The 25,802-nt window shown below is 44.8% G+C and overlaps 1 protein-coding gene across 2 annotated transcripts in view; it reads left to right on the top strand.

Moving 5' to 3' along the window:
• Window positions 1-21,601, top strand: part of LOC126185098 (facilitated trehalose transporter Tret1-like) — a 359,029-nt gene extending 337,428 nt beyond the window's left edge. For both annotated transcript variants that reach the window (XM_049927908.1, XM_049927909.1), the window contains exon 5: window positions 18,506-21,601. In XM_049927908.1, coding sequence (XP_049783865.1) covers window positions 18,506-19,600 — 1,095 coding nt within the window. In that variant the 3' untranslated portion in view covers window positions 19,601-21,601. The remainder of the gene's footprint in view (window positions 1-18,505) is intronic.
• Window positions 21,602-25,802: the final 4,201 nt, after the last annotated feature.

The raw sequence follows: 25,802 nt of genomic DNA, 5'->3' as shown, positions 1-25,802 counted from the left end.
CTGAAGACGGCTGACCGCGGCCATCAACACGTTCAGCTGTTCGCGAACAGTGGCCAGCTCCTCCTGCGCCCGTACACAGCAGTCACACATCCTATCCATCCTAAGAAATCAATTTACTGTAAAGAGTTAATCAACTTTTAGCTAGACTGCTAATTCACTAAAGGCGGCTGATAGTTGACTAAACTGTGATTACTAGACACTTCTTTTAGAAAACAATGAAAATAGCACTACCTGTCTCTGGACTGTATTCAAAACAAACACTACCACTACTGGCACTATGGCTGACTAAAGGGACTCTCTCTGACTGTATTCAAAACAAACACGAGATCTATGGAACACATCGTTGCTTCTGGTAAATCTTCCGTGTTGAATGGTCGCGATCCATAAAATCTTTCAGTTCCCAGCGTTTCAGCCAGAGCTACGCCAGATATCTTGAGACGGGCTGGCGGTTCCACGAGCCTTGTAGACTGACAGGTCGGACGTCGGAGAGCGAAATAAATGCTGCGGAAAAGGGGCGTGGTAGAAGTTTACACATAAGCGACAGAGATGATCCTTGTCAGAGACAAAACTACAAAACTTTCGTTTGTGAGAGGTAAAACCTATCTATCGATTCTGAGGCGCTGCTGTGCATATATCAGTAAGTTTCACAGGTTCTTCTTCTAGGTTAAAATTGTCCTAAAGGAAGAGCACAGTTTCTCTCCCTTTTATTAAAAGAGGACTGATCAGATCGGGAAGATTTTATAGAAACGTGACGGCACGCGAGTTTTTAGACCAACAAAGAAAATATATGAAGTCTTCAGATCCGAAAAGGATAAACCCCCTCTTCTGTTGGCATGCAGGGTATATAAAATTCTGTTTAGGTGTGACGAAGTCTATATAGCTACTACGAAGAAAATCGTGAATACATGGCTCAATGAACATGAGTCTTTGCCAACTACAGAAAGTAGAGAAATGAACTAGCACAGCATGCTCTTCAATCACGAAATGTTGAACTTAAGTTTCTTGAAATTACATACTTCGACGAATTTGTATCCACAGGTATATGGAGAAGCAATTGTAATATGCACTGATGGAAGAAAATCGCAACACCTCGAAGGAGTTGTGCGACATAAATGAATGTTAGTAGGCGTGTTTCTGCATCTTAAAGATGGTGGCTATTCAAATTTCGCGCCAGTCGCACAAGAACGGCGCTAGTGGCGCCACTAAAGGGTTGCAAATCAAGTTTGTCTTAAATACACGCTGTAGTGGTTGTGGGGTTAGTAACCGTTGGTATTGGACGTGGTTAGTTGATGTTAGTCAGAATGCCTTTAAGGAGATAAAGATGTCATTATCAGCACCTCTGTAAGTTTGAATGAAGTCGTGTAATAGGGCTACGAGAAGCTGGACGTTCGTCCTGCAGTATTGCAGAAAGACTTGGCAGAAGTGTAGCTACTCTACATGATTGCTGGCAGCGGTGATAACGAGAATGCAAGGTCGCAAGATGAATGGACGACAGATGACCATTTGGCAATACCGAGAGAGAGGACCATCGTGTTCGGCATGTGGCTTTGGGGCAATGTACTGCATCTGCAGCAGCAATTTGAGTAGCAGTTGGCACCACAGTGACACAACAAATCGGTTACTTCAAGGACAGGACAGCTCCGAGCCAGGCGCCCTGTAGCGTGTGTTACACTGACTCCATTCCACCACCATTTGCGACTTCAGTGTTGTCAAGTGAGATCTCATTGGAGGGGAGGGTGGAGATCTGCTGTGTTCTCCGATGACAGCTGGTTCTGCCTCAGTGCCTGGGATGGTTAAGAGGAGGTCACTTGAGTTGACACCACTTCGGTGACTTGCATGTCGGTGGGGATGAAAAGATGATGATAAGGACAACACAACACCTAGTCCCTGAGCAGAGAAAATCTCCGACCCAGCCAGGAATCTAGCCCAGGCCGTTAGGTATACATTCCGTCGCACTGACCACTCAGCTACCGGGGGCAGACATGCTGTCAATTGATATATGACCTCCTGTGAGATGATTTATGGCCCCCTGGGGATAATCTGTCCTTCTGAGAAACCCTCCAACCCCGCCCCCTCCCCCTCCTCCACCCCCCCCCCCTCCCACACACCCGTCTGGGAAATCCCCTTGCTGATACAAGCACACCTCCGATATTAAATTGACTAAGCAATTAAATTAATAAATTAATTAACCCCTCCTCTCTGGTAAACCCCAGACCCCCATCCCCTCCACCACCTGGGCATTGGCAGGAATAGAACTCAGTCTGTGCTGGGGAGGAAGGATCTCATGACAGAAAATTCAAATCAATGTCAATAATATATCAAAGAATATACTGTTTATTTATAAAATTCAATTCACAGGGGTTGGAACTTTCTTTTATTTAGTAGAAAAAGATCATCATTCTCTGCTGTATTGGAAGATGCACGTCTTGTGAAATACAGCACAAAGAAGTAATTAAATAAATAGCTTTTTTCCGATCACGCAAGGAATACTATCACGAAATCGATGTCAACAAAACACATTGCACAAAATTGCACTGTTAAACATCTTTTGATCGTGTCTTCACACAGACCACGGGGCAGACATGCTGGCCAGGACACTGCATGCACATGCACTAACTACTCCATTGGGCTGCACCATGTGCCGTTGTCTAAGAGGCCACACTGTACCTGCTCGGGAAGCAGCTGCTCTACGTGCTTGCCCTGCTGTGCAGATATTAACTGAGTTACTTCACAATACCAGAGGCAGACGACACTGGAAGAAGCAACCCCCCCCCCCCTGCCACCACCCTTCCTCCCATCAGTTCCCTCCTCCCCCCTCACCCCACCAGTTGGACAAGGCATCAGATGGCGGCAACTCTTGATATCAATACCTGGGAAATTCCTCTCGAAACATATGCTCTCTCTCTCTCTCTCTCTCTCTCTCTCTCTCTCTTCCTTTCTTTCTCTCTCTCTATCTCATCCGGTTGCTTAATGCACAGTGAGCGTCTGTCACTTGCCACAAATGTTCAAATCTCTGACAATTCCTAAGGGGCTAAACTGCTGAGGTCATCGATGCCTAGACTAACACACTACTAATGCTAAGACCAAGACACACACCCATGCCCGAGGGACGACTCGAACCTCCAGCGGGAGGGGCTGCGCAGGCCGTGACGTGGCACCTCTAACCGCACGGCCATCCCGCACGGCTCATGTGCCACACTAACCACTCACTTGTCTTGAGCAAAGTAGTGGATACCTGGTAAATCCCAAGCTGTGTATGTCTTGGAAGTATTCCTTCACTTGATCTGAGTGATTGACTAATTAATTAATTAAATCGATACCCTTTGTGTTCAGGCAGTTTGTCCTTGCATCCTATTGGAGGATGCTAGGATTCAGTACCACAACTGGACAGTTTCCAAATCCCTCTGGACGTTCCCTCCCCCACGCCCTTGCCCTCTGCTGGCGGGTAATGGCACAGTTAAGTTGTTTGACAGGAGGTCCATTACATTGGAGATAGCTGAGAATTTCAAATTTCAGCTCAGTTCATGTTATGTCCTTAAACAATCTGCGGAGGGGTTGGATTGATGTGTGTGCTCTCAGTACCACTATTGGAAACAATAAATTCACCAACTGGGGATTTGACATCTCGATTGGAAGTGGTGCTGTATAAAATGATAGCTGGAATTTCAAATTTCGGCTTGCGTTTATAACGTCACGGTTGTCGAATTCCAGACCACTACAGGTCTGCTAAGTGTATTTTATAAAGCACTATAGAATTCCTAAGTTTGTTCTCTCAACTGCACCACGACGAAGAAGGAGGAGGAAATGGTCTACCGCATGATGGAATAGTAACAACAACAACAAATACTACTACAAGACAGAGTGCACTGCAATGTATTGAGAAGCACTAAACCACGATCGTAGTAGTTGTCGTGGCTAGATGCCTGAGATCGCTGAAAACTCTCATACATACAGCCCACTCACCCCCAGATGTCCACGCTGCACAACCATACTCTCGTACACCGCCAGCGCCAAAGCTCAGAGACTGGAGAAAACTGCCGCCGTGATTGCAGCTGCAGTCGTGGACACGCGTGTATCCTAGAGTGAATCACGTCTGCCACAGAGGGCATCCGGTGATGATTGGAATCGTAGGAATTCGTACGTTATCAATACATCCAGCGCCAACAATTGGCAGTGATCAATACATGCAACACACGCAATTGTGAAGACAGCAGAATGCGTAGTTCTCCATTCAGCTACCCAGAGTGTGCCGCGAGAGCCGCCACTGGGAGTTGTCCGACTAGCCGGCTGGCCGGAACTTTTCTTTGTACCCGCCACTCGAGACACCCTGAAGCTGGAAATGTTAATTTAATTAAATATTGCGATTCCAGGCCCTCGCTGGAGATATTTGACAATGAGTGAAGTATCGGAAATACCTCTTCTGATGTCTGTGGTTCTGGGACGCATCTCATGTCGAAATAGCAGTATCTGTATCCTCCTAATGACTGGACATAATTTTCCGCGTAAAGTATTTCATCCCCATTATGGCTGTCCAATGCACTGAAATCGCAATTTTCAACGTCAAATCCATAACTCACTTACGATCATACATAGACATTTTCTTTGCACTTATCGGAGGACAGACCACAGTAACTTTACATCTCAACACATACTTTATAAGCCTGCTTATTACAGCGAATCCATCATACATTCCCTACTAAGTATAACACTTTGAAAACAACTGAATGCTTGTGGAAGCAAAAAATATTGAGCGAAAATATGTCGTCATATCACAATCGCTGTTACACAACCTACATCAAATGACACAAATAAAGTTTCTTAGTGTAGGAAATAGCCATAACCAGAGAGGAGGTACAAAACTACATTCCTTAATCGAAACAGTTTATAAATTCGTAAGATTTTATTGTGATTTCCCATCTTCCCCCATTCCTACCCCCTATGTGGATGGAGTCACAAAGTATCCTCGCATTCATGGGATAAAGTCAGAGATTCAAAGCTCTAATACTCATTCCTCTATTTCAAAATGAGCTACCCGTTCATTGAATCTATAGGCTAAGGCCCACGAGCAAAACCCTATATGGCCTCTATCTTTACCCATCCCACCCTGCAACACCGTCTCCAGTTTAATTTGAAACTGGCCGGAAGTGGGAAGGCGCTATACCCACTACATTTGACATCTCGTGAGGGATCAGAATGAGCTGAGTCCAATGTAGTCAAGACACTTTGATATTTTGCTTTCGCAAAGAGTAATTATAGTGACTAGTGCTACTGATATAAACCCATTTCTTCATTCCACTATGACAATTGCCATTCCGCGAAGACTATTCCATACCGATCTTACACATATCACCTGCCCAATTGCACACGATCTCCCTAGATGTTTGCATGCTGAGGAGGTTAGCACTCGTTATTGGTGTATAGTAGGCGCTAGCCTGATATATTTGAGAGAGCTGTAGTGACATAACAGACGGTTAAGAAGAAGAAGGAGAAATGTTTGAGTGATGCATGATGGAGATCGAGATGGAAGGAGTTTGAAACATTTTACATAAATCACTTGTGCTATTAATTCTGCAGAATTGTTGTAGTATATTGGTTCCATACCAAGAAGGTGCTGGGAAGAGAGAAATGTTTGTAGAACATAAACACAAACGCACAGCAGCGGTGTTTGATATGTGAAATTACATGCGATGCTGCACTAGTTCCATGAGCAGAACACATACTCTTGCACACACAAACAACATTTCTTAAGCAGACGTATGTACAGGGATTTGCAGTATCTCAGAAACCCCTGTCACTAACTTACAAGGGAACCTCCCCATCGCACCCCCCTCAGATTTAGTTATAAGTTACCACAATGGATAGGCCTTGAAAAACTGAACACAGATCAATCGAGAAAACAGGAAGAAGTTGTGTGGAACTATGAAAAAATAAGCAAAATATACAAACTGAGTAGTCCATGTGTAAGATAGGCAACATCAAGGACAGGCTGAACTCAGAAGCGCCGTGATCCTGTGGTTAGCGTGAGCAGCTGCGGAACGAAAGGTCCTTGATTCAAGTCTTCCCTCGAGTGAAAATTTTAATTTTTTATTTTCAGACAATTATCAAAGTTCAGGCACACACACACTCTCCACACTTCGCTCTCCAAAATTCCAGGGCATGTTCAGATTTGCTTGGACATATGCAGGATTTGACGGTCTACACACGGAAAAATTTGAAAACGTTTTGACAGAGCACAGGGAAAACTGCGCGACTGTGAAACTGTTGCATTCATTTGTCGCAGTTTATGTGACAAACTCTTATGTTTTCATCACTTTTTTGGGAGTAATTATCACATCCACAAGAAAACCTAAATCGGGCGACGTAGAAGAATGTTTTTACCCATTCGCCAAGTGTACAAGTTAGGTGGATCGACAACATATTCCTGTCATGTGACGCACATGCCGTCACCAATGTCGTATAGAATATATCAGACGTGTTTTCCTGTGGAAGAATCGGTTGACCTATGACCTTGCGATCAAATGTTTTCGGTTCCCATTGGAGAGGCACGTCCTTTCGTCTACTAATCGCACGGTTTTGCGGTGCGGTCGCAAAACAATACACTAAACTTATTACAGTGAGCAGAGACGTCAATGAACGAATGAACAGATCATAACTTTGCGAAAATAAAGAAAAAATTTTCGCTCGAGGGGAGACTTAAACCACGGACCTCTCGCTCCGCAGTTGCTCACGCTAACCACGGGACCACGGCGCTTCTAAGTTCGGATCGTTGCCTATGCTATACATGGACTACTCAGTTGGTATATTTTGCTTATTTTATCATAGTTCCACACAACTTCTTCCTGTTTTCTCGATTGATCTGTGTTCAGTTTTTCAAGGCCTATCCACTGTGTCAACTTATAACTAAATCTGAGGGGGGTGCGATGGGGAGGTTCCCTTGTTAGACTCACTGCAGTTATAAAATTGAAGACTCGTTTTACGTCCAGGATGTGGTAGAAAAATGAAGTACTACACACACATCTTCATTCATTTAGAGCAGGGTGTTGAAATATGTTTTGTATTGTTGGATATGATTCACCATATATGCGCTGGAAGTCCTCTTCTGACTGTGGTATGGTGAGGTTTGCTGTTAACGATTGCAGGTAGATAGCGCTCTAAGTCACTCACAGAACACCCAATTGTATACTAGTCGACTGCGAGCTATGCCACCCAACTGATACACACCGAGAGAACAACGGGAAAAAAATTGTTAAATGCGTGATAAATGACCTGCAGCAACATCTCCATCTGTCTAGAATGTATCGTCAGGCTACTATTAAATACCGAGCGAGGTGGCGCAGTGGTTAGCACACTGGACTCGCATTCGGGAGGACGACGGTTCAATCCCGTCTCCGGCCATCCTGATTTAGGTTTTCCGTGATTTCCCTAAATCGCTTCAGGCAAATGCCGGGATGGTTCCTTTGAAAGGGCACGACCGATTTCCTTCCCCATCCTTCCCTCACCCGAGCTTGCGCTCCGTCTCTAATGACCTCGTTGTCGACGGGACGTTAAACACTAATATCCTCCTCCTCCTACTATTAAATTATACCTCGTCACAACCTCTCTCAACTGATCACTTCATTTACTTTCTATCACCCTTTAACACAGATCCATGTCAATTTAGAGGCAAGTGGTTCTCCTTTCCAGGAAAGCGCCATAGACAACAGTCACCTTGCATGTACCACTATTACCTCAACAGACATACAGCAGAATGTTGTTAAAGGAAAGTGCAGCAACTGTTGTGTAAGGTATTTGTTACCTGACAGCGCATGGTTGTGATTGGTGGAGTATACAGAGAAACATTTGTAAATGCTGTTTGTTAGTGCTTGAAACAACTAAACAGTCTTGCACAGAGCCAAACACATGATCCATTCTGGAGTTGTATATTATAGTTTCCCAGCTGGTAATACAACGCTCCTTAGGTAAGGACACTTCATAAAAATCTATAATGTGGTTTCCAATAACTTTGGAGTTATACCAGGGCTTGTGATCCCACATATACAAATTTATTACTCTGCAGTTGGTGGTCATCCGCGTTAAAAACATTCTATTCCCGCCGTCTTATCGCTATCGACGAAAAATGACTGTTTCATTGGTTCCCAGTGTTTCTTTGTCAACTTTTTCTCGTATTCCTTCTGCTCTCACATACTCGTTCCATGTGCAAGAATTTTCCTGCACCAAGCAGAAGACAGGCAAGCACTCCCCCATTCGCCCTCAGTTTCCCAGCATTTTGGCGGATTTCCCTCAGTTTACACAGATTTTCTGTCAATTTTCGTAATTTTATCGATTTTATGTCACTTCTGTCCATGTGATTATGACATCACTTCTCACCACGTATTCTAAAATTGCTTGTAAATGTAGTACAGTTGTCAACACCTAGCACAAATGAATTATTTTTCTGTATATGTAACCATTTCCACTGAGTGGTCAAAACACGGTCCTGTCACATTAACACAGCTCACCCTGTTTCTCCACGGGATGCACAGGTTGGTACATATAGTGTTCTCCGACTTCCGCTCAGTTCCTACTTAAATTGCAACGATCACATGGACAAAACTGCAGGGAAGGCAGGTCAGAGACAGAGGAACAGTTACAAGATACAGAGAGACTGTCTAAGACCACGCTGGAGTTTTGTTGTATGAGGTCCTTAGTAGATAGGTTCGAAAAGGTGAGTCGTTTCGGGATATGAGAGTGGCACGAATATGGTTCAGCAGTGGCTGTAATCATTAAAATACATCATCATAGAATCCAACGCAAGTGTGTGGTTGAATTAGGAGACTTGATTCCAATTCGCAGGCATAATTTCTACCAGAAAGCGTCACACTATGAATCAGAAAATCCTGGGGTATTGGTCATATGATTTTGTACCATTCTTACGACTTGAATCTAGCACTGGATTTTTATATGATTCCTCACACAGCACACGATCTACTGAAAGTGAACATTCTCAGACAACCATCATCATCCCTCGTCTGTGACCCCGTGGATATATGGCAGAACCTCTGTTACACTGTCTACATGGTATCGAGATAGAATGTTACAAATACTATTTGTTAGCATGGGAAATGTCTACCAGTGGCATGAGGCAGTTGCAGATATCGGCTTAATACCATGTTCCATAGACAAATCACCTTCTAAATTCGGTGAGAAGGGTGATTTTATTACGAGCTTACACCTCTGGTGATGTGCACCCGCCCTTTCGGTTGTTAATACACACCCCAGCGACCACTGTCTATATTCAGTTACGTCTCTCTTCCTAAGACACATTGCCGGCCGGTGTGGCCGTGTGGTTCTAGGCACTTCAGTCTGGAACCGCGTGACCGCTACGGTCGCAGGTTCGAATCCTGCCTCGGGCATGGATGTGTGTTATGTCCTTAGGTTAGTTAGGTTTAAGTAGTTCTAAGTTCTAGGGGACTGATGACCACAGATGTTAAGTCCCATAGTGCTCAGAGCCATTTGAACCTAAGACACATTGGTACCACGCGCAAGAAAAACAAATGCGGCATGTCCAGCCATCGCGGATTTATACTCAGTTTTGTTTGGTGCCATCAGCATTCAGTTATTGGCAAAGTATTATACTTAGTAGGAGAGGTGTGATAGATTCACTGTGATCGGCAGGCTTATAAAGTATGTGTTGAGGTATAAAGTTCCTGGGGCCAGTGTTCCGACATCTAGAAAGAAAATAACTGTCATAAGGGAGGTATGGATTTGGTGTAGAATACTGCGATTTCAGTGCATCGGACGGCAATAATGAGGATGAAATTTTTACGTGGAAAATTATGTCCAGTCAAAATGGTTCAGATGGCTCTGAGCACTATGGGACTTAACATCTGTGGTCATCAGTCCCCTAGAACTTAGAACTACTTAAACCTAACTACCCTGACATCACGCACATCCATGCTCGAGGCGGGATTCGAACCTGCGACCGTAGCGGTCACGCGGTTCCAGACTGAAGCGCCTAGAACCGCACGGCCACACCGGCCGGCTTATGTCCAGTTATAAGGAGGATATTGATATTGATATTTTAACATGACATTCGGCCGAGAAACACAGCTGTCAGGAGGAGGTATTTCCGATAGTTCACTCACTGTCGAATGTCACCAGAGTGAGGCTGAATCGTAATACACTCCTGGAAATTGAAATAAGAACACCGTGAATTCATTGTCCCAGGAAGGGGAAACTCTATTGACACATTCCTGGGGTCAGATACATCACATGATCACACTGACAGAACCACAGGCACATAGACACAGGCAACAGAGCATGCACAATGTCGGCACTAGTACAGTGTATATCCACCTTTCGCAGCAATGCAGGCTGCTATTCTCCCATGGAGACGATCGTAGAGATGCTGGATGTAGTCCTGTGGAACGGCTTGCCATGCCATTTCCACCTGGCGCCTCAGTTGGACCAGCGTTCGTGTTGGACGTGCAGACCGCGTGAGACGACGCTTCATCCAGTCCCAAACATGCTCAATGGGGGACAGATCAGGAGATATTGCTGGCCAGGGTAGTTGACTTACACCTTCTAGAGCACGTTGGGTGGCACGGGATACATGCGGACGTGCATTGTCCTGTTGGAACAGCAAGTTCCCTTGCCGGTCTAGGAATGGTAGAACGATGGGTTTGATGACGGTTTGGATGTACCGTGCACTATTCAGTGTCCCCTCGACGATCACCAGTGGTGTACGGCCAGTGTAGGAGATCGCTCCCCACACCATGATGCCGGGTGTTGGCCCTGTGTGCCTCGGTCGTATGCAGTCCTGATTGTGGCGCTCACCTGCACGGCGCCAAACACGCATACGACCATCATTGGCACCAAGGCAGAAGCGACTCTCATCGCTGAAGACGACACGTCTCCATTCGTCCCTCCATTCACGCCTGTCGCGACACCACTGGAGGCGGGCTGCACAATGTTGGGGCGTGAGCGGAAGACGGCCTAACGGTGGGCGGGACTGTAGCCCAGCTTCATGGAGACGGTTGCGAATGGTCCTCGCCGATACCCCAGGAGCAACAGTGTCCCTAATTTGCTGGGAAGTGGCGGTGCGGTCCCCTACGGCACTGCGTAGGATCCTACGGTCTTGGCGTGCATCCGTGCGTCGCTGCGGTCCGTTCCCAGGTCGACGGGCACGTGCACCTTCCGCCGACCACTGGCGACAACATCGATGTACTGTGGAGACCTCACGCCCCACGTGTTGAGCAATTCGGCGGTACGTCCACCCGGCCTCCCGCATGCCCACTATACGCCCTCGCTCAAAGTCCGTCAACTGCACATACGGTTCACGTCTACACTGTCGCGGCATGCTACCAGTGTTAAAGACTGCGATGGAGCTCCGTATGCCACGGCAAACTGGCTGACACTGACGGCGGCGGTGCACAAATGCTGCGCAGCTAGCGCCATTCGACGGCCAACACCGCAGTTCCTGGTGTATCCGCTGTGCCGTGCGTGTGATCATTGCTTGTACAGCCCTCTCGCAGTGTCCGGAGCAAGTATGGTGGGTCTGACACACCGGTGTCAATGTGTTCTTTTTTCCATTTCCAGGAGTGTATTTAATTTTAATTACAGTATTACAGTGGTTTCTTAGGACGACTCTACTGGCTGTTCAGCTGGTGACCGGAACGAATTGAGATTTCCAGATTCAGGCTGTCGCGAGCGGTAGGTACAAAGAAAAGTTCCTGCCGGCCGCCTAGTCGATCATTGCCTTCAGCTGCGGGGTCAAGTCCCAGTGGCAGCCCTCGAAGCGCTCTCTGAATAGCTGAATAGTGAACTAATACCCAGGCTGCACTGGGGCTATCTCTGTGATTGCGTGTGTTGCATGTGGTCTACATGTGAAAATTGAGCGATACAGTATCGATCACTGCCAATTGTTGGGGCTGTCCTACCACTCTAATCATCCCTTCATCCCTGTGTGCTTCCTATGACAGGCACACGTGACTGAGGCTGCAGTCGCAGCAACAGTTTTCTCTGACCTGGCAGTGAATGAGGGGGCAGGCTGCTGCGTGTGGACATTTAGGGAGTGAGTGGGCCATATGTATGAGTGTTTTCAGTAATCTCAGGCATCTTGCCACGACGACTACTATGATTATGGTTTAGTGCTTCTCAATACATTGGAGTGCACTCTGTCTTGTAGTGGTAATTGTTGTTGTTACTATCCTTTCACGTGGTAGACCCTTTCCTTCTCCTTTTTCGTCCTGGTACAGCTGAGAGAACAAACTTAGGAATTCTATAGTGCTTTACAAAATACACTTAGCAGACCTGTAGTGCTCTGGAATTCGATAACCCTGACGTTATAAACCCATGCCGAAATTTGAAATTCCATCTATCATTTTATACTGCACCTTTTTCAATCAAGACGTCAAATCCCCAATTGGTCAATTTATTTTTCCAGTAGTGGAAACAACCTCTCTGCAGATTGTTTAAGGATCTAGCTTTGCCGGCCGAAGTGGCCGTGCGGTTAAAGGCGCTGCAGTCTGGAACCGCAAGACCGCTACGATCGCAGGTTCGAATCCTGCCTCGGGCATGGATGTTTGTGATGTTCTTAGGTTAGTTAGGTTTAACTAGTTCTAAGTTCTAGGGGACTAATAACCTCAGCAGTTGAGTCCCATAGTGCTCAGAGCCATTTGAACCATTTTTTTTATCTAGCTTTCGACTGAGCTGAAATTTGAAATTCTCAGCTACCTCAAACGTAACGGACCTTTTGCCAAATGACCTAACTGTGCCATTATCCGCCAACAGAAAGCAAGGGGCGGGGGGGAGGAGGGGGGGAGGGAGGAGAAAATCTGGAAAGTTTGGAAACCGGGCAGTTGCAGGATCAAATCCCCCAACATGTACACTAGTCCTGCTATCCACCAATAGGATTCGAGTAAAAATTGACTGGACACAAAGGGTATCAATTTAATTAATTAATTAGGCAACCAATCTGACAGAGTGAGGCAATATTTCCAAGACATCGCAGCTGGGGATTTATCAGGTATCAAGTACTTTTGGAGTGGTTAGTGTGGCACATGACAGACACTCGCTGGCCTGGAAGCAGCCACCTGAGAGAGAGAGAAAGAGAGAGAGAGAGAGAGAGAGAGAGAGAGAGGCATATGTTTCGAGAGGAATTTCTCAGGTATCAATATCAAAGAGCTGCCGCCACCTGTATCAAAGAGTTGCCGCCACCTGTTGCTTTGTCTGACTAGAAGTAACCATAGGGGTGAAGGGAAGGAGCGGAGGGAACTGGAAGGAGGAGGGGTGGTGGGTTGCTACTCCCAACGTCCTCTATGGTGGTACTGTGAACTAACTCAGTCAATGTCTGCCCAGCAGGGCGAGCACATTGAGTACATGCTTCCACTGACCTGGTATGGAACATGTGTGTTTGGGAGCACATTGTGCAGGTGCTACAACCAGAAGTAACCACTTGAGATGGCAAAGGACACCACCACGAACAAGGAGGACCATGGTTGTGAGGCTGACCTGGCTGCTGTATGCTCACGAAAAAAAGATAGCACAGCAGTCTGTGACACTATGGTCTGTTGGTTTGGGCAGGTCGGTTAGAGTTCTCCCAAGCAGTGATGTGAGACAGCACGTAGCTATTGGGGATGTGCCAATTCCACAAGATGGCTGGCAATTTGTTGGCCAACAGCAGTGGCACAGCCCCAGCAGGCACAGTGTGACCTCTCAGACACTGGCGTCTGGTGCAATCTGGCAAAGCATCCAGTACACGGGCGCACAATTTCCAACCGGTACATCTGACCTGCAGTCAGTGTGAAGTTGCAATTGAAAGATTTTAACAGTGTCATTATATGTGGTGTGTTATGTTGACATCGATTTCCTTGTGTGATCAGAAAAAAAGTGGTCTATTTAATTACTTGTCCTCAATGTATTTTACAAGACACACATCTTACAATACAGCAGAGAATTATGTGTTCTTCCTATCAAACAAAACAGATGTCCAAACCCTGTGAATTTATAAATAAACAGTATATCCTTTGCTATGTAATTGACATTGATTTGAATTTCCTGTCATGAGATCCTTCCACTCCAACACAGACTGAGTCCTTTCCCCACCGCCCGCAGCTCGTGGTCGTGCGGTAGCGTTCTCGCTTCCCACACCCAGGTTCCCGGGTTCGATTCCAGGAGGGGTCAGGGATTTTTTCTGCCTCGTGATGACTCGGTGTTGTGTGATGTCCTTAGGTTAGTTAGGTTTAAGTAGTTCTAAGTTCTAGGGGACTGATGACCATAGCTGCTAAGTCCCATAGTGCTCAGAACCTTTCCCCACCAGTTTCCAGGTGGAGAAGGGAATGGGATGGGGGGGGGGGGGATTGGGGTGTTTACTGGGAGGTTTAATTAATTAGTCAATTTGATATCAAATGTGTGCTTGTATTGGAGAGGGGATTTCCCAGAGGGGTGAGAGAGGAGGAGTGGGAGAGGGAGGGATTTAGTGGGGTTTCTCAGAAGGACAGATTATCCCCAGGTGGCCATTAATCAACCACCAGGGGGTCAAAAATCAATTAACAGAATAACAGGTTAAGGGGAGGTGGACGGAGTCACAAATCGATGAAGTTTGCCCCCGAACGTACGCAACTCGCCGTAACAAAATGCGCCGATACTGCTGTTGCTCCATTACTCCGACATTTCACATTTGCAATGGCCTGTATCACACATTAACTTGTGGTCTTGTAATGTTACTCACTTACATATGTTACCTAGGCATATCTATTCTCGAAATTTCATTACTCTACATTAATTATTTTTCGATGCGATGTTTTTCTATCAGTGTATAACCACGGGGACAATTTTAACAGAAAATTAGAAGCCATGAAACTTAGTGATCGTGGACAGTAGCTATGCAGGATTGAATGATAAGTTTTATCTTTGAAAAAGACAGTTTGGTAGGTAAGTTTTAACTCTGACAACGATTGTCGCTGGCAATCACGTGTAAACATCCACCACAACCCCGTTTCACAGCATCTATATCGCTCCCCGACTTCCGAACCGTCAGTCGGCAAGACTGGGCGGAACCACGAGCACCTGAGGATGTCCAGCACAGCATTGTACGAAACATTGGGAACGGTAAAGCTTCGTAGACCGTGACCACACAATCCAGAAGATTTACCGGCAGCTAAGCTTTTGACACTGTTCCTCACAAGCGACTTCTAATCAAGCAGCGGGCCTATTGGGTATCGTCTCAGTTGTGCGACTGGATTCATGATTTCCTGTCAGGAAGGTCGCAATTCGTAGTAATACACGGCAAATCATCGAGTAAAACTGAAGTGATATCAGGTGTTCCCCAGGGAAGCGTCCTGGGACCTCTTCTGTTTCTGATCTATATAAATGACCTTGGTGACAATCTGAGCAGTTCTCTTTGGTTGTTCGCAGATGATGCTGTAATTTACCGTCTAGTAAAGTCATCCGAAGACCAGTATCAGTTGCAAAGCGATTTAGAAAAGATTGCTGTACGGTGTGGCAGGTGGCAGTTGACGCTAAATAACAAAAAGTGTGAGGTGATCCACACGAGTTACAAAAGAAATCCGTTGGAATTCGATTACTCGATAAATAGTACAATTCTCAAGGCTGTCAATTCAACTAAGTACCTGGGTGTAAAAATTACGAACAACTTCAGTTGGAAAGACCACACAGATAATATTGTGGGGAAGGCGAGCCAAAGGTTGCGTTTCACTGGCAGGACACTTAGAAGATGCAACAAGTCCACTAAAGAGACGGCTTACGCTACACTCGTTCGTCCTCTGTTAGAATATTGCTGCGCGGCGTGGGATCCTTACCAGGTGGGATTGACGGAGGACATCGAAAGGGTGCAAAAAAAGGGCAGCTCGTTTTGTATTATCACGTAATAGGGGAGAGAGTGTGGCAGATACGATACGCGAGACGTTTTTCGTCGCGGCGAGATTTGTTTACGAAATTTGAGTCACCAACTTTCTCTTCCGAATGCGAAAATATTTTGTTGAGCCCGACCTACATAGGTAGGAACGATCATCAAAATAAAATAAGAGAAATCAGAGCTCGAACAGAAAGGTTTAGGTGTACGTTTTTCCCGCGCGCTGTTCGGGAGTGGAATGGGACGGAGATAGTATGATTGTGGTTCAAAAAATGGTTCAAATGGCTCTGAGCACTATGGGACTCAACATCTTAGGTCATAAGTCCCCTGGAACTTAGAACTACTTAAACCTAACTAACCTAAGGACATCACACGCATCCATGCCCGAGGCAGGATTCGAACCTGCGACAGCAGCAGTCCCGCGGTTCCGGACTGCAGCGCCAGAACCGCACGGCCACCGCGGCCGGCTACATCTACATCTACATCCATACTCCGCAAGCCACCTTACGGTGTGTGGCGGAGGGTACCTTGAGTACCTCTATCGGTTCTCCCTTCTATTCCAGTCTCGTATTGTTCGTGGAAAGAAGGATTGTCGGTATGCCTCTGTGTAGGCTCTAATCTCTCTGATTTTATCCTCATGGTCTCTTCGCGAGATATACGTAGCAGGGAGCAATATACTGCTTGACTCTTCGGTGAAGGTATGTTCTCGAAACTTTGACAAAAGCCCGTACCGAGCTGCTGAGCGTCTCTCCTGCAGAGTCTTCCAATGGAGTTTATCTATCATCTCCGTAACGCTTTCGCCATTACTAAATGATCCTGTAACGAAGCGCGCTGCTCTCCGTTGGATCTTCTCTATATCTTCTATCAACCCTATCTGGTACGCATCCCACACTGCTGAGCAGTATTCAAGTAGTGGGCGAACAAGCGTACTGTAACCTACTTCCTTTGTTTTCGGATTGCATTTCCTTAGGATTCTTCCAATGAATCTCAGTCTGGCATCTGCTTTACCGACGATCAACATTATATGATCATTCCATTTTAAATCACTCCTAATGCGTACTCCCAGATAATTTATGGTATTAACCGCTTCCAGTTGCTGACCTGCTATTTTGTAGCTAATTGATAAAGGATCTATCTTTCTGTGTATTCGCAGCACATTACACTTGTCTATATTGAGATTCATTCCCTGCACCATGCGTCAATTCGCTGCAGATCCTCCTGCATTTCAGTACAATTTTCCATTGTTACAACCTCTCGATACACCACAGCATCATCTGCAAAAAGCCTCAGTGAACTTGTAAATAGCAACGGTCCTATGACACTCCCCTGCGGCACACCTGAAATCACTCTCACTTCGGAAGACTTCTCTCCATTGAGAATGATATGCTGCGTCCTGTTATCTAGGAACTCCTCAATCCAGTCACACAATTGGTCTGATAGTCCATATGCTCTTACTTTGTTCACTAAACGACTGTGGGGAACTGTATCGAACGCCTTGCGGAAGTCAAGAAACACGGCATCTACCTGTGAACCCGTGTCTATGGCCCTCTGAGTCTCGTGGACGAATAGCGCGAGCTGGGTTTCACATGACCGTCTTTTTCGAAACCCATGCTGATTCCTACAGAGTAGATTTCTAGTCTCCAGAAAAGTCATTATACTCGAACACAATACGTGTTCCAAAATTCTGCAACTGATCGACGTTAGAGATATAGGTCTATAGTTCTGCACATCTGTTCGACGTCCCTTCTTAAAAACGGGGATTACCTGTGCCCTTTTCCAATCCTTTGGAACGCTACGCTCTTCTAGAGACCTACGGTACACCGCTGCAAGAAGGGAGGGCAAGTTCATTCTCGTACTCTGTGTAAAGTCGAACTGGTATCCCATCAGGTCCAGAGGCCTTTCCTCTTTTGAACGATTTTAATTGTTTCTCTATGCCTCTGTCGTCTATTTCGATATCTACCATTTTGGCATCTGTGCGACAATCTAGAGAAGGAACTACAGTGCAGTCTTCCTCTGTGAAACAACTTTGGAAAATGACATTTAGTATTTCGGCCTTTAGTCTGTCGTCATCTCGCGGTAGCGTTCTTGCTTCCCGAGCACGGGGTCCCGGGTTCGATTCCCGGCGGGGTCAGGGATTTTCACCTGCCTCGAGATGACTGGGTGTTTGTGTCTTCCTCATCATTTCATCATCATCCAGGAAAGTGGCGAAATTGGACTGAGCAAAGGTTGGGAAATTGTACGGGCGCTGATAACCACGCAGTTGAGCGCCCCACAAACGAAACATCACATCACATTACATCCTCTGTTTCAGTACCATTTTGGTCACAGAGTGTCTGAAGATTTTGTTTTGATCCACCTACCGCTTTGACATAAGACCAAAATTTCTTACGATTTTCTGCCAAGTCAGTACATAGAACTTTACTTTCGAATTCATTGAACGCCTCTCGCATAGCCCTCCTCACAGTACATTTCGGTTCGCGTAATTTTTGTTTGTCTGCAAGGCTTTGGCTATGTTTATGTTTGCTCTGAACCCTCTGCCAAGCACTTAAATGTGAATCGCAGAGTAATCATGAAGATGTAGATGAGCTGTGTGTTTGTGCAAAAGCAGTTAATAAGTACAAGAAAAGAGCATAATTGCCCGGTTGTCGGCAGGCGGCGATCGCTACGGGCGTGCTGATCGTGTACGTGCTGGGGTACTTCCTGCAAGAGAAGTGGCGCGTGACGGCGGCGATCTGCGCGCTGTTCCCGGTGCTGGCGGCGGTGCTGGCGGCGCCGCTGCCCGAGAGCCCGTCGTGGCTGGCGTCGCGCGGCCGCTACGACGCCGCGGAGGCGGCCCTGCGCAGGCTGCGCTGGCTGCCGCGCGACGCGCCGCTGCCCGGCCGCGTGCAGGAGCAGCTCGACGACTTCGTGTCGGCCGGCAGCCAGAGCCGCGCGCGCCAGGCGCACGCCAGCTGGCTGCGCCGCATCAGGGCCGCCTTCCTGCAGCGCCGCACGCTCCGCCCGCTGCTCATCATGAACGCCTTCTTCTTCTTCCAGCAGTTCTCGGGCATATTCGTCGTCATATTCTACGCGGTCGACGTGGTCCGGGAAGCGAACGTTACCATCGACGACTACTTAGCTGCGGTGCTGATAGGCGTTACGAGATTAGTCGCGACCCTTTCCATGTCCTACGTGTCGAAGAAATTCGGCCGGCGACCTCCGGCTATCGTTTCTGGCGCCGGCATGACGTTGTGCATGGGTATTTTAGCGACGTACTTAACTCTTACCACTAGCGAAAACTTCGGGGCGTACGTAGCTGAGAATTTTCGTTGGATACCGATCGTATCTTTACTGCTGTACATCCTCGCGAGTACTATCGGGTTTTTAACTCTCCCTTGGGCAATGATAGGGGAGCTTTTCCCCGCCGACGTCAGGGGCCTGGCGAGTGGACTCACGACGTGTATAGCTTACGTTTTCAGCTTCGTCGCGTTAAAGATCTACCCAGACATGCTGCGTGCGTTCACGAAACAAGGTGTCTTTTTCTTTTACGGCGCCGTTTCTCTCTTAGGAACTATTTACGTAATTTTGTTCCTTCCGGAGACAAAAAACAAAACCCTGGCCGAAATAGAAGAGTATTTCACGAAGCCCAAAAAAACCGACACCGCTACCCAGAAAAGAGAACCGGAGGATGACACTTTTACAGAAAGTGACCACCTAACGCGACCGCAGAATGGAGCAGTTCAGAAGCCTTCTTATGAAGTGTCCTAGTCCCTTCCGATATCAGTGCTGTGTGAAAGTGAACGAAGAAAGTGTACGGAAAACGTCGGGCAGAAAAGACTGATTGACATCACTATGTTCCTTTGCTCCAGTAACACTGAGCAGAGACTTTCTTGTTTCACTTATGAACTAGTACAGTTCTGTCACATATCGAGCTCTCTTCTGACACTAGAGAGAGAGAAAAGACAGCCAAACTATATCATTAGTGTTGATGAGATACATAACACTGATTTCGTTCACGTCCATCAATTTCGTACATAATGATATTAAAAATGAAGACTGTTTTGTGAATATTTCTTGAAAGAGGCTTATTTATGAATGTTTTTATTTTTCTTTTCATTTCTATTACTGTAAAAGAACTACCTGTAGGAAGAAAATATTTCAAGTAATGTGGCTTATAATGTGGCTTATGAGAAGTCCCAGCACAGTGTTCGTTTAATAGAGCTGTTAAAGATGTCTTATAACTGATGCTGTAAGATACTCGTTATTCGTGTTCAGCTTTCAATAAGACCGTGGTCAAAATATCTTGCACAAGAAGCACACACTCACAGTCAGTCAAAACAGTGCGGCAGCCTTCAGCTGTATTCAGTTTGCAAGGAGAGGTACGAGTAACATGTGAGAGATGTGAATAGAAGCCCGAAAACTATTCGGGGAAAAACAAATACTGAAAACATGGGAAATCATCGTTCTCCTAGACGTTCGTGGTTCAACTACACCAGCTGTGAGATACTATGCGATCGCGTACATTGTGGTCCTCTCTTGTAACATTGCATTTCCAACAATTGCTTTAAAAAGTCGTGGTTTCTGTGTCAACTTTGCCGACTACGCCTTTGCATTGGTTAGATTAGGAGAATATTTTGCATGTAACCTTTTTTTTCCAAGTAGTTACACGTAGGCAGTTTTCTATACCTCATCGTCATTTGAAACATGCTTTTTTTATTTCTTCTTCCGTTACCGATTGTTGAATCCAAGAAGAGACTTTTAGTGGCCCCGAAATTACTGCACTGCATAGTTCCAACCTCAGATTTCTTGCATGCGGTAGAATTTACGAAAATCCGTGTGTTTTTAGATCATTACCCATTCTAAACGTTTAAAAGCGGCAGATTATGACCTTCTTCAGCACGTAGCAGTCGTGAGACGAGTACACAGGCTAAAGAAAAAATGATTTATTGTCAAGTTACTGTCTCTATTATGTCAATACGTACTACCAGCGCCGGCTGTTATTATGAACCATCCTGTTCAGTATGCGCGTTACTCCAACGCGCGTGTATCTCCTTACGTTATACAAAAGACGTGTGTCACTGGTTATTCCTTTAAACACCAGGTCAGCTCGTCGAAGTATTTCCGTTAATACACTCTCTTTCCTACTAGGATACAAAAACAGCATCGCCTTCACTAACTTCTTGTTTTTCCCACGCAAATTTAATGGTATTCGCAGTAGCGTGAAACTTGTGAGTTTCGACGAGTTACTTAACTGTGTTGAAACGATTTTCCGAAGCACGACCATCCCAGTGTTAAACAATGAAATGGCATTAAAAACTACATGTATCTGCTTTCTTAATTTAAAAAATGAATTGCTACTTTTAAGACCTTTTAATTTTAACGGGAGCTAAAATATATACCTATTATAAAAAATATAATTGCCACAAAGCTCAACATTTTGACGATAAGATGCTTTAAATTATTCTCGAAATGGTTTCGGTAGCAAAAATCTTATCTACACAAGAAGTTTTTTAGCATTCAGTGTCTCAGTCACTGGAATCCTACTTTTTAAAGCAGCCAAGATGCTCTTCATGTTAGTCTGTGAACACAACTCCGAAAAATTTATAAAGGTGAGAAAAATGTAAATGATACTAACAGTAGCATTCATGCATCCTCTAAAATTTACAAGAGGTACCCAACGAAGAAAAGTTGTTAAAGTTAAATTGTTCAAAAGTTGTAAACCTCTAGAAATGTAATTATGAAATAAAGTACGTATTTTTCTTATTTCAAGTCGTAATTGTTAATCATATGCTGCAGTACTACTATATAATTGTTTATTGAGGAGCAAAGCTCTTTAAACACTGTGTGAGTTAGCACCCTGTATATAAACAGATATTTATGTATAATGTACATATTCCACATCCTTATGTCCCACGATCTCATTGACAGTAAGTGCTCCACAAACACACGTTGGCATGATTTTCCATGAGTAACTGATGTATTTTCTTTCAAATAATTCTGATCTCAATATATATAATACATTTCAGTACATAACATCTCCTGCAGATGTTGGAGTTCTCACGCAGATCAAATGTTACCGTAAAGAATAATCGAGTAAAGACTGAGTTATTATTTTGTTTTTACAACTGTCAAAATCGTTTTCAATCTTATAAAACCAGTGTGTAAAATTACTTCACTAGTGCTGACGTATAATTTTTGCTTCTGATCTATCGCTGACCATCATAAAGCTAAAGAGTATCAGGCACCAATGAAATGGATAAACCATTCGCAGATCGTGGCTTCTACACTACGGAAGGCTGCGACATTTATCGCTTGTAACTATGGTGCTAGGTCTCTCTAAAAAGTTTACACTCTGCATCTCTTTCGATAATCAGCTACTAAATAATAAAACTTAATTTCAAGATAAGATCACAACAAACTGTACTAAAATGACGCATTTTTTTTAGACATCTTTACTGTAGCGTATGCTCAGGAAAGTCCACGGTGCCTACGGTGAGCTACGGACTTTCCAAATATTGCAGTGCAGAGACTTTCGGCGAGCTGTCGTTTCCGAAGTTAGAGAAGATAAACCTCACATATCTCTGCGTAAACGAAGTGATGTCCACATGACGATTCCTTAGGGAAGTCCACGAGAATAGTCAAGAAAATGTTCGGTTCTGACTGCGAAAGCAGATTTTCGAGAAGACGAACTTCGCGGTTGCCAGTGAGTAGAGATACCAGGCGCGCATTGATCATGAGAGCAGAACCGCTCCAACGCACAACTACTTTTTTAGACTTTTATGATGCATTCTTGGGTTTGTGGCATCTCACTTGCATTCCCTTACAAATGAAAATCCAGCAGGGATTGTCCCAACTTAATTCTCGCACCACTGCAAAGATGAGCTGTACAGGGTGTTAAAAAAAGGTACGGCCAAACTTTCAGGAAACATTCCTCACACACAAATAAAGAAAAGATGTTATGTGGACATGTGTCCGGAAACGCTTAATTTCCATGTTAGAGCTCATTTTAGTTTCTTCCACATACGCTAAATGGAGCACGTTATCATTATTTCATACGGGATACTCTACCTGTGCTGCTAGAACATGTACCTTTACAAGTACGGCACAACATGTGATTCATGCACGATGGAGCTCCTGCACATTTCAGTCGAAGTGTTCGTACGCTTCTCAACAACAGATTCGGTGACCGATGGATTGGTGGAGGCGGACCAATTCCATGGCCTCCACGCTCTCCTGATCTCAACCCTCTTGACTTTCATTTATGGGGGCATTTGAAAGCTCTTGTCTACGCAACCCCGATACCAAATGTAGAGACTCTTCGTGCTCGTATTGTGGACGGCTGTGATACAATACGCCATTCTGCAGGGCTGCATCAGCGCATCAGGAATTCCATGCGACGGAGGGTGGATGCATGTATCCTCGCTAACGGAGGACATTTTGAACATTTCCTGTAACCAAGTGTTTGAAGTCACGCTGGTACGTTCTGTTGCTGTGTGTTTCCATTCCATGATTAATGTGATTTGAAGAGAAGTAATAAAATGAGCTCTAACATTTAAAGTAAGCGTTTCCGGACACATGTCCACATAACATATTTTCTTTCTTTGTGTGTGAGGAATGTTTCCTGAAAGTTTGGCAGTACCTTTTTGTAACACCCTGTACAGACAGATGCTATCACTGTGAAAAAACAGCAGAAATGACTAAAACTGTGCGAAGCTGAATTTTCGGCTGAGTTAACCTCTCTTTTAACTATAATCTACCGTAGATACTTCGAACAAAAAAGCGATTCCGAGTAGTTCAAAAGAAAGCAGAGATCACTTTCGCTTACAAGAAGGGCAGCAGAAGTGATCCACAAGACTACCTTCCAATATCACTGACATCTATTTATGGCAAAATCTTAAAACATTCATCACCTTAGTACAACAACAAAATAACTAAAAATAGTTGGTACCGAAAGAAACGCGTTTGAAATTTCTCGTAATTTTAAAGTTTGGCAGTGCTCAAAGTGTTTGAAATTAGTCTGATGTGAGCGCTTATATAGTTTGAAAATATCAGTACTTTTACTTTTGTTCTGATTTTTCTTTCGAAACTGATTTTTTATTAAAATGGAAGATATCTATTTGTTGCACTGGTCCAGATGGTGACTTACCTATTAGTGATTTCCAAAATTAGCCAAATGTTAACTATCATAATCATATTTGTATGCGAAGAAATACATGGTAATATTGAAATAGGCAGAAACTGTTTTAATCATACACTGCTTTGTCGAATCTTGTGGAATACATTGTTATTCATTCAGTTTTTCATCTTCAAGCATACCACAAAATTTCAAAAACAACTGTCATTGTCAAAAGTCATTTATTGCATCTCCAGGTAATGATTCACATTCTTCTGGATCTCCTTGATATGGAAGGTTTTCCTAAAATGGCCGATATTCCGATTCCATTGCAGGCGGCACTGACTTGAACGAGGACATCAAATCATTGTACCTTTCCTTTGTTACTGACAGGACAGACATGTACCAAGAGATGGGTCTGACAATAAGAGCTTCTTGACTTTCCTTGTTTTCGAGTTACAGTCCAGAGCTCTGAACTCCTTGTCGAAGTCTTTTTTTAAATCCTATAACAGACAGATGTTTTGTGCTATTTAGCCATCACATCCTCTGCCATCCGACTGGCTTCCCATTCACATCTTCTTTCCTAAAACCCATGTGGCAATTTAGATGGTACTTCCAGTCGATAATCTTCTCATTTCGTGAACAATTTGAGACTTGTCTTCTTGCACTTCTGGCAATAATCTTCTAATAAGAAGGCCAGTTCACTTTTCCGACTCTTTTGTGTTCAGTAGTGACCGCCGAGCATTAAGTTGCATTCCGCTTCACTGTAACCAACGACCATAAATTATAAATCAATGATTTGTCGGTTAGGTGTTTCCTGATCAGCAATGAAGTACACTGCAGCAACAAATTTGTTTCGATTTTGTCTTCCGCAGCGATCGATAAAATAATAAATATGGTTTATCATTGCAGGAAGAGATTTGAACTATTCGTACAAACGGTTTCCTATTTCACTGTTTCCTAGTTTCACTCTGTTTCCGACCACGTCAAACAGTCTTGAAGCAGCTAAAGCCCATATTTATTGGAAGATATTCTCAGAGGAATACAGTCTCGATTTTCATCATCCCAGAAGAAACCAGAGACGTCTATGCGTGGCCTACAGTGATGCCGCAGTCAAGAAAGGCGACGTTAGACGTAATTATAATGCTCACCTTTTAGCAAAAGATAAGGCTCGAGAGAAAAAGAAACAAGAAAGAAAAGGAACAAGCACAAAACTCAGGTGGGACTTTTGTAAGTCGCATCTTCGATCTACAAGTTTTGTTGTCACCAACTTATCCCACCAAAGATTTTTTTCCAGCAACGACTGAAAGTTTTTAACTTTACAGTGTATGACGAATAATCGAAACAAGGATATTGTTTCATGCAGTACGACGTAGAGGGAAAACGAGGAAGCTGTGAGATAGCAGGCGGTTTCTACGAATATTTCAAATGTCTCCCTGCAAAGGTACGTCACATGTCCTGTTTTAGCGATCACCATGGAGGACGGAACCTAGGCAAATATGTTGCTGCAAAGTGCTTCACCGTCGTTCTGTAATACCTGGCATCGAAACTATTGATTTAAATTTGTGGCTGTTTGTCATAGTGAAATGGAATGAGACTCAGTTCATTTGGCAATCACTATAGCCTCATTAAAATTGCTTGATGGTTGACACTACATGCATTGGAGCTGGTTTCCTTCAATCAGAGCGCTCAACGTGCGCCCGAGCCGTTCGCTGTTGCCAAACTCGCGTCCGGCCATCCTGGTTTAGGTTTTCAGTGATTTCTCTAAATCGCTTCAGGCAAATGCCGGGATAATTCCTTTGAAAGGGCATGACCGCCTTCCTTCCCTTTCCTTCTCTACTCCAATTGGACCAATGA

Source organism: Schistocerca cancellata, chromosome 4 (genome assembly GCF_023864275.1).
Source record: "Schistocerca cancellata isolate TAMUIC-IGC-003103 chromosome 4, iqSchCanc2.1, whole genome shotgun sequence".
In the NCBI taxonomy this organism is placed as follows: Eukaryota; Metazoa; Arthropoda; class Insecta; order Orthoptera; family Acrididae; genus Schistocerca; species Schistocerca cancellata.
Note: the sequence above shows the minus strand (reverse complement) of the source record. Positions and strands in the feature narration are given on the sequence as shown.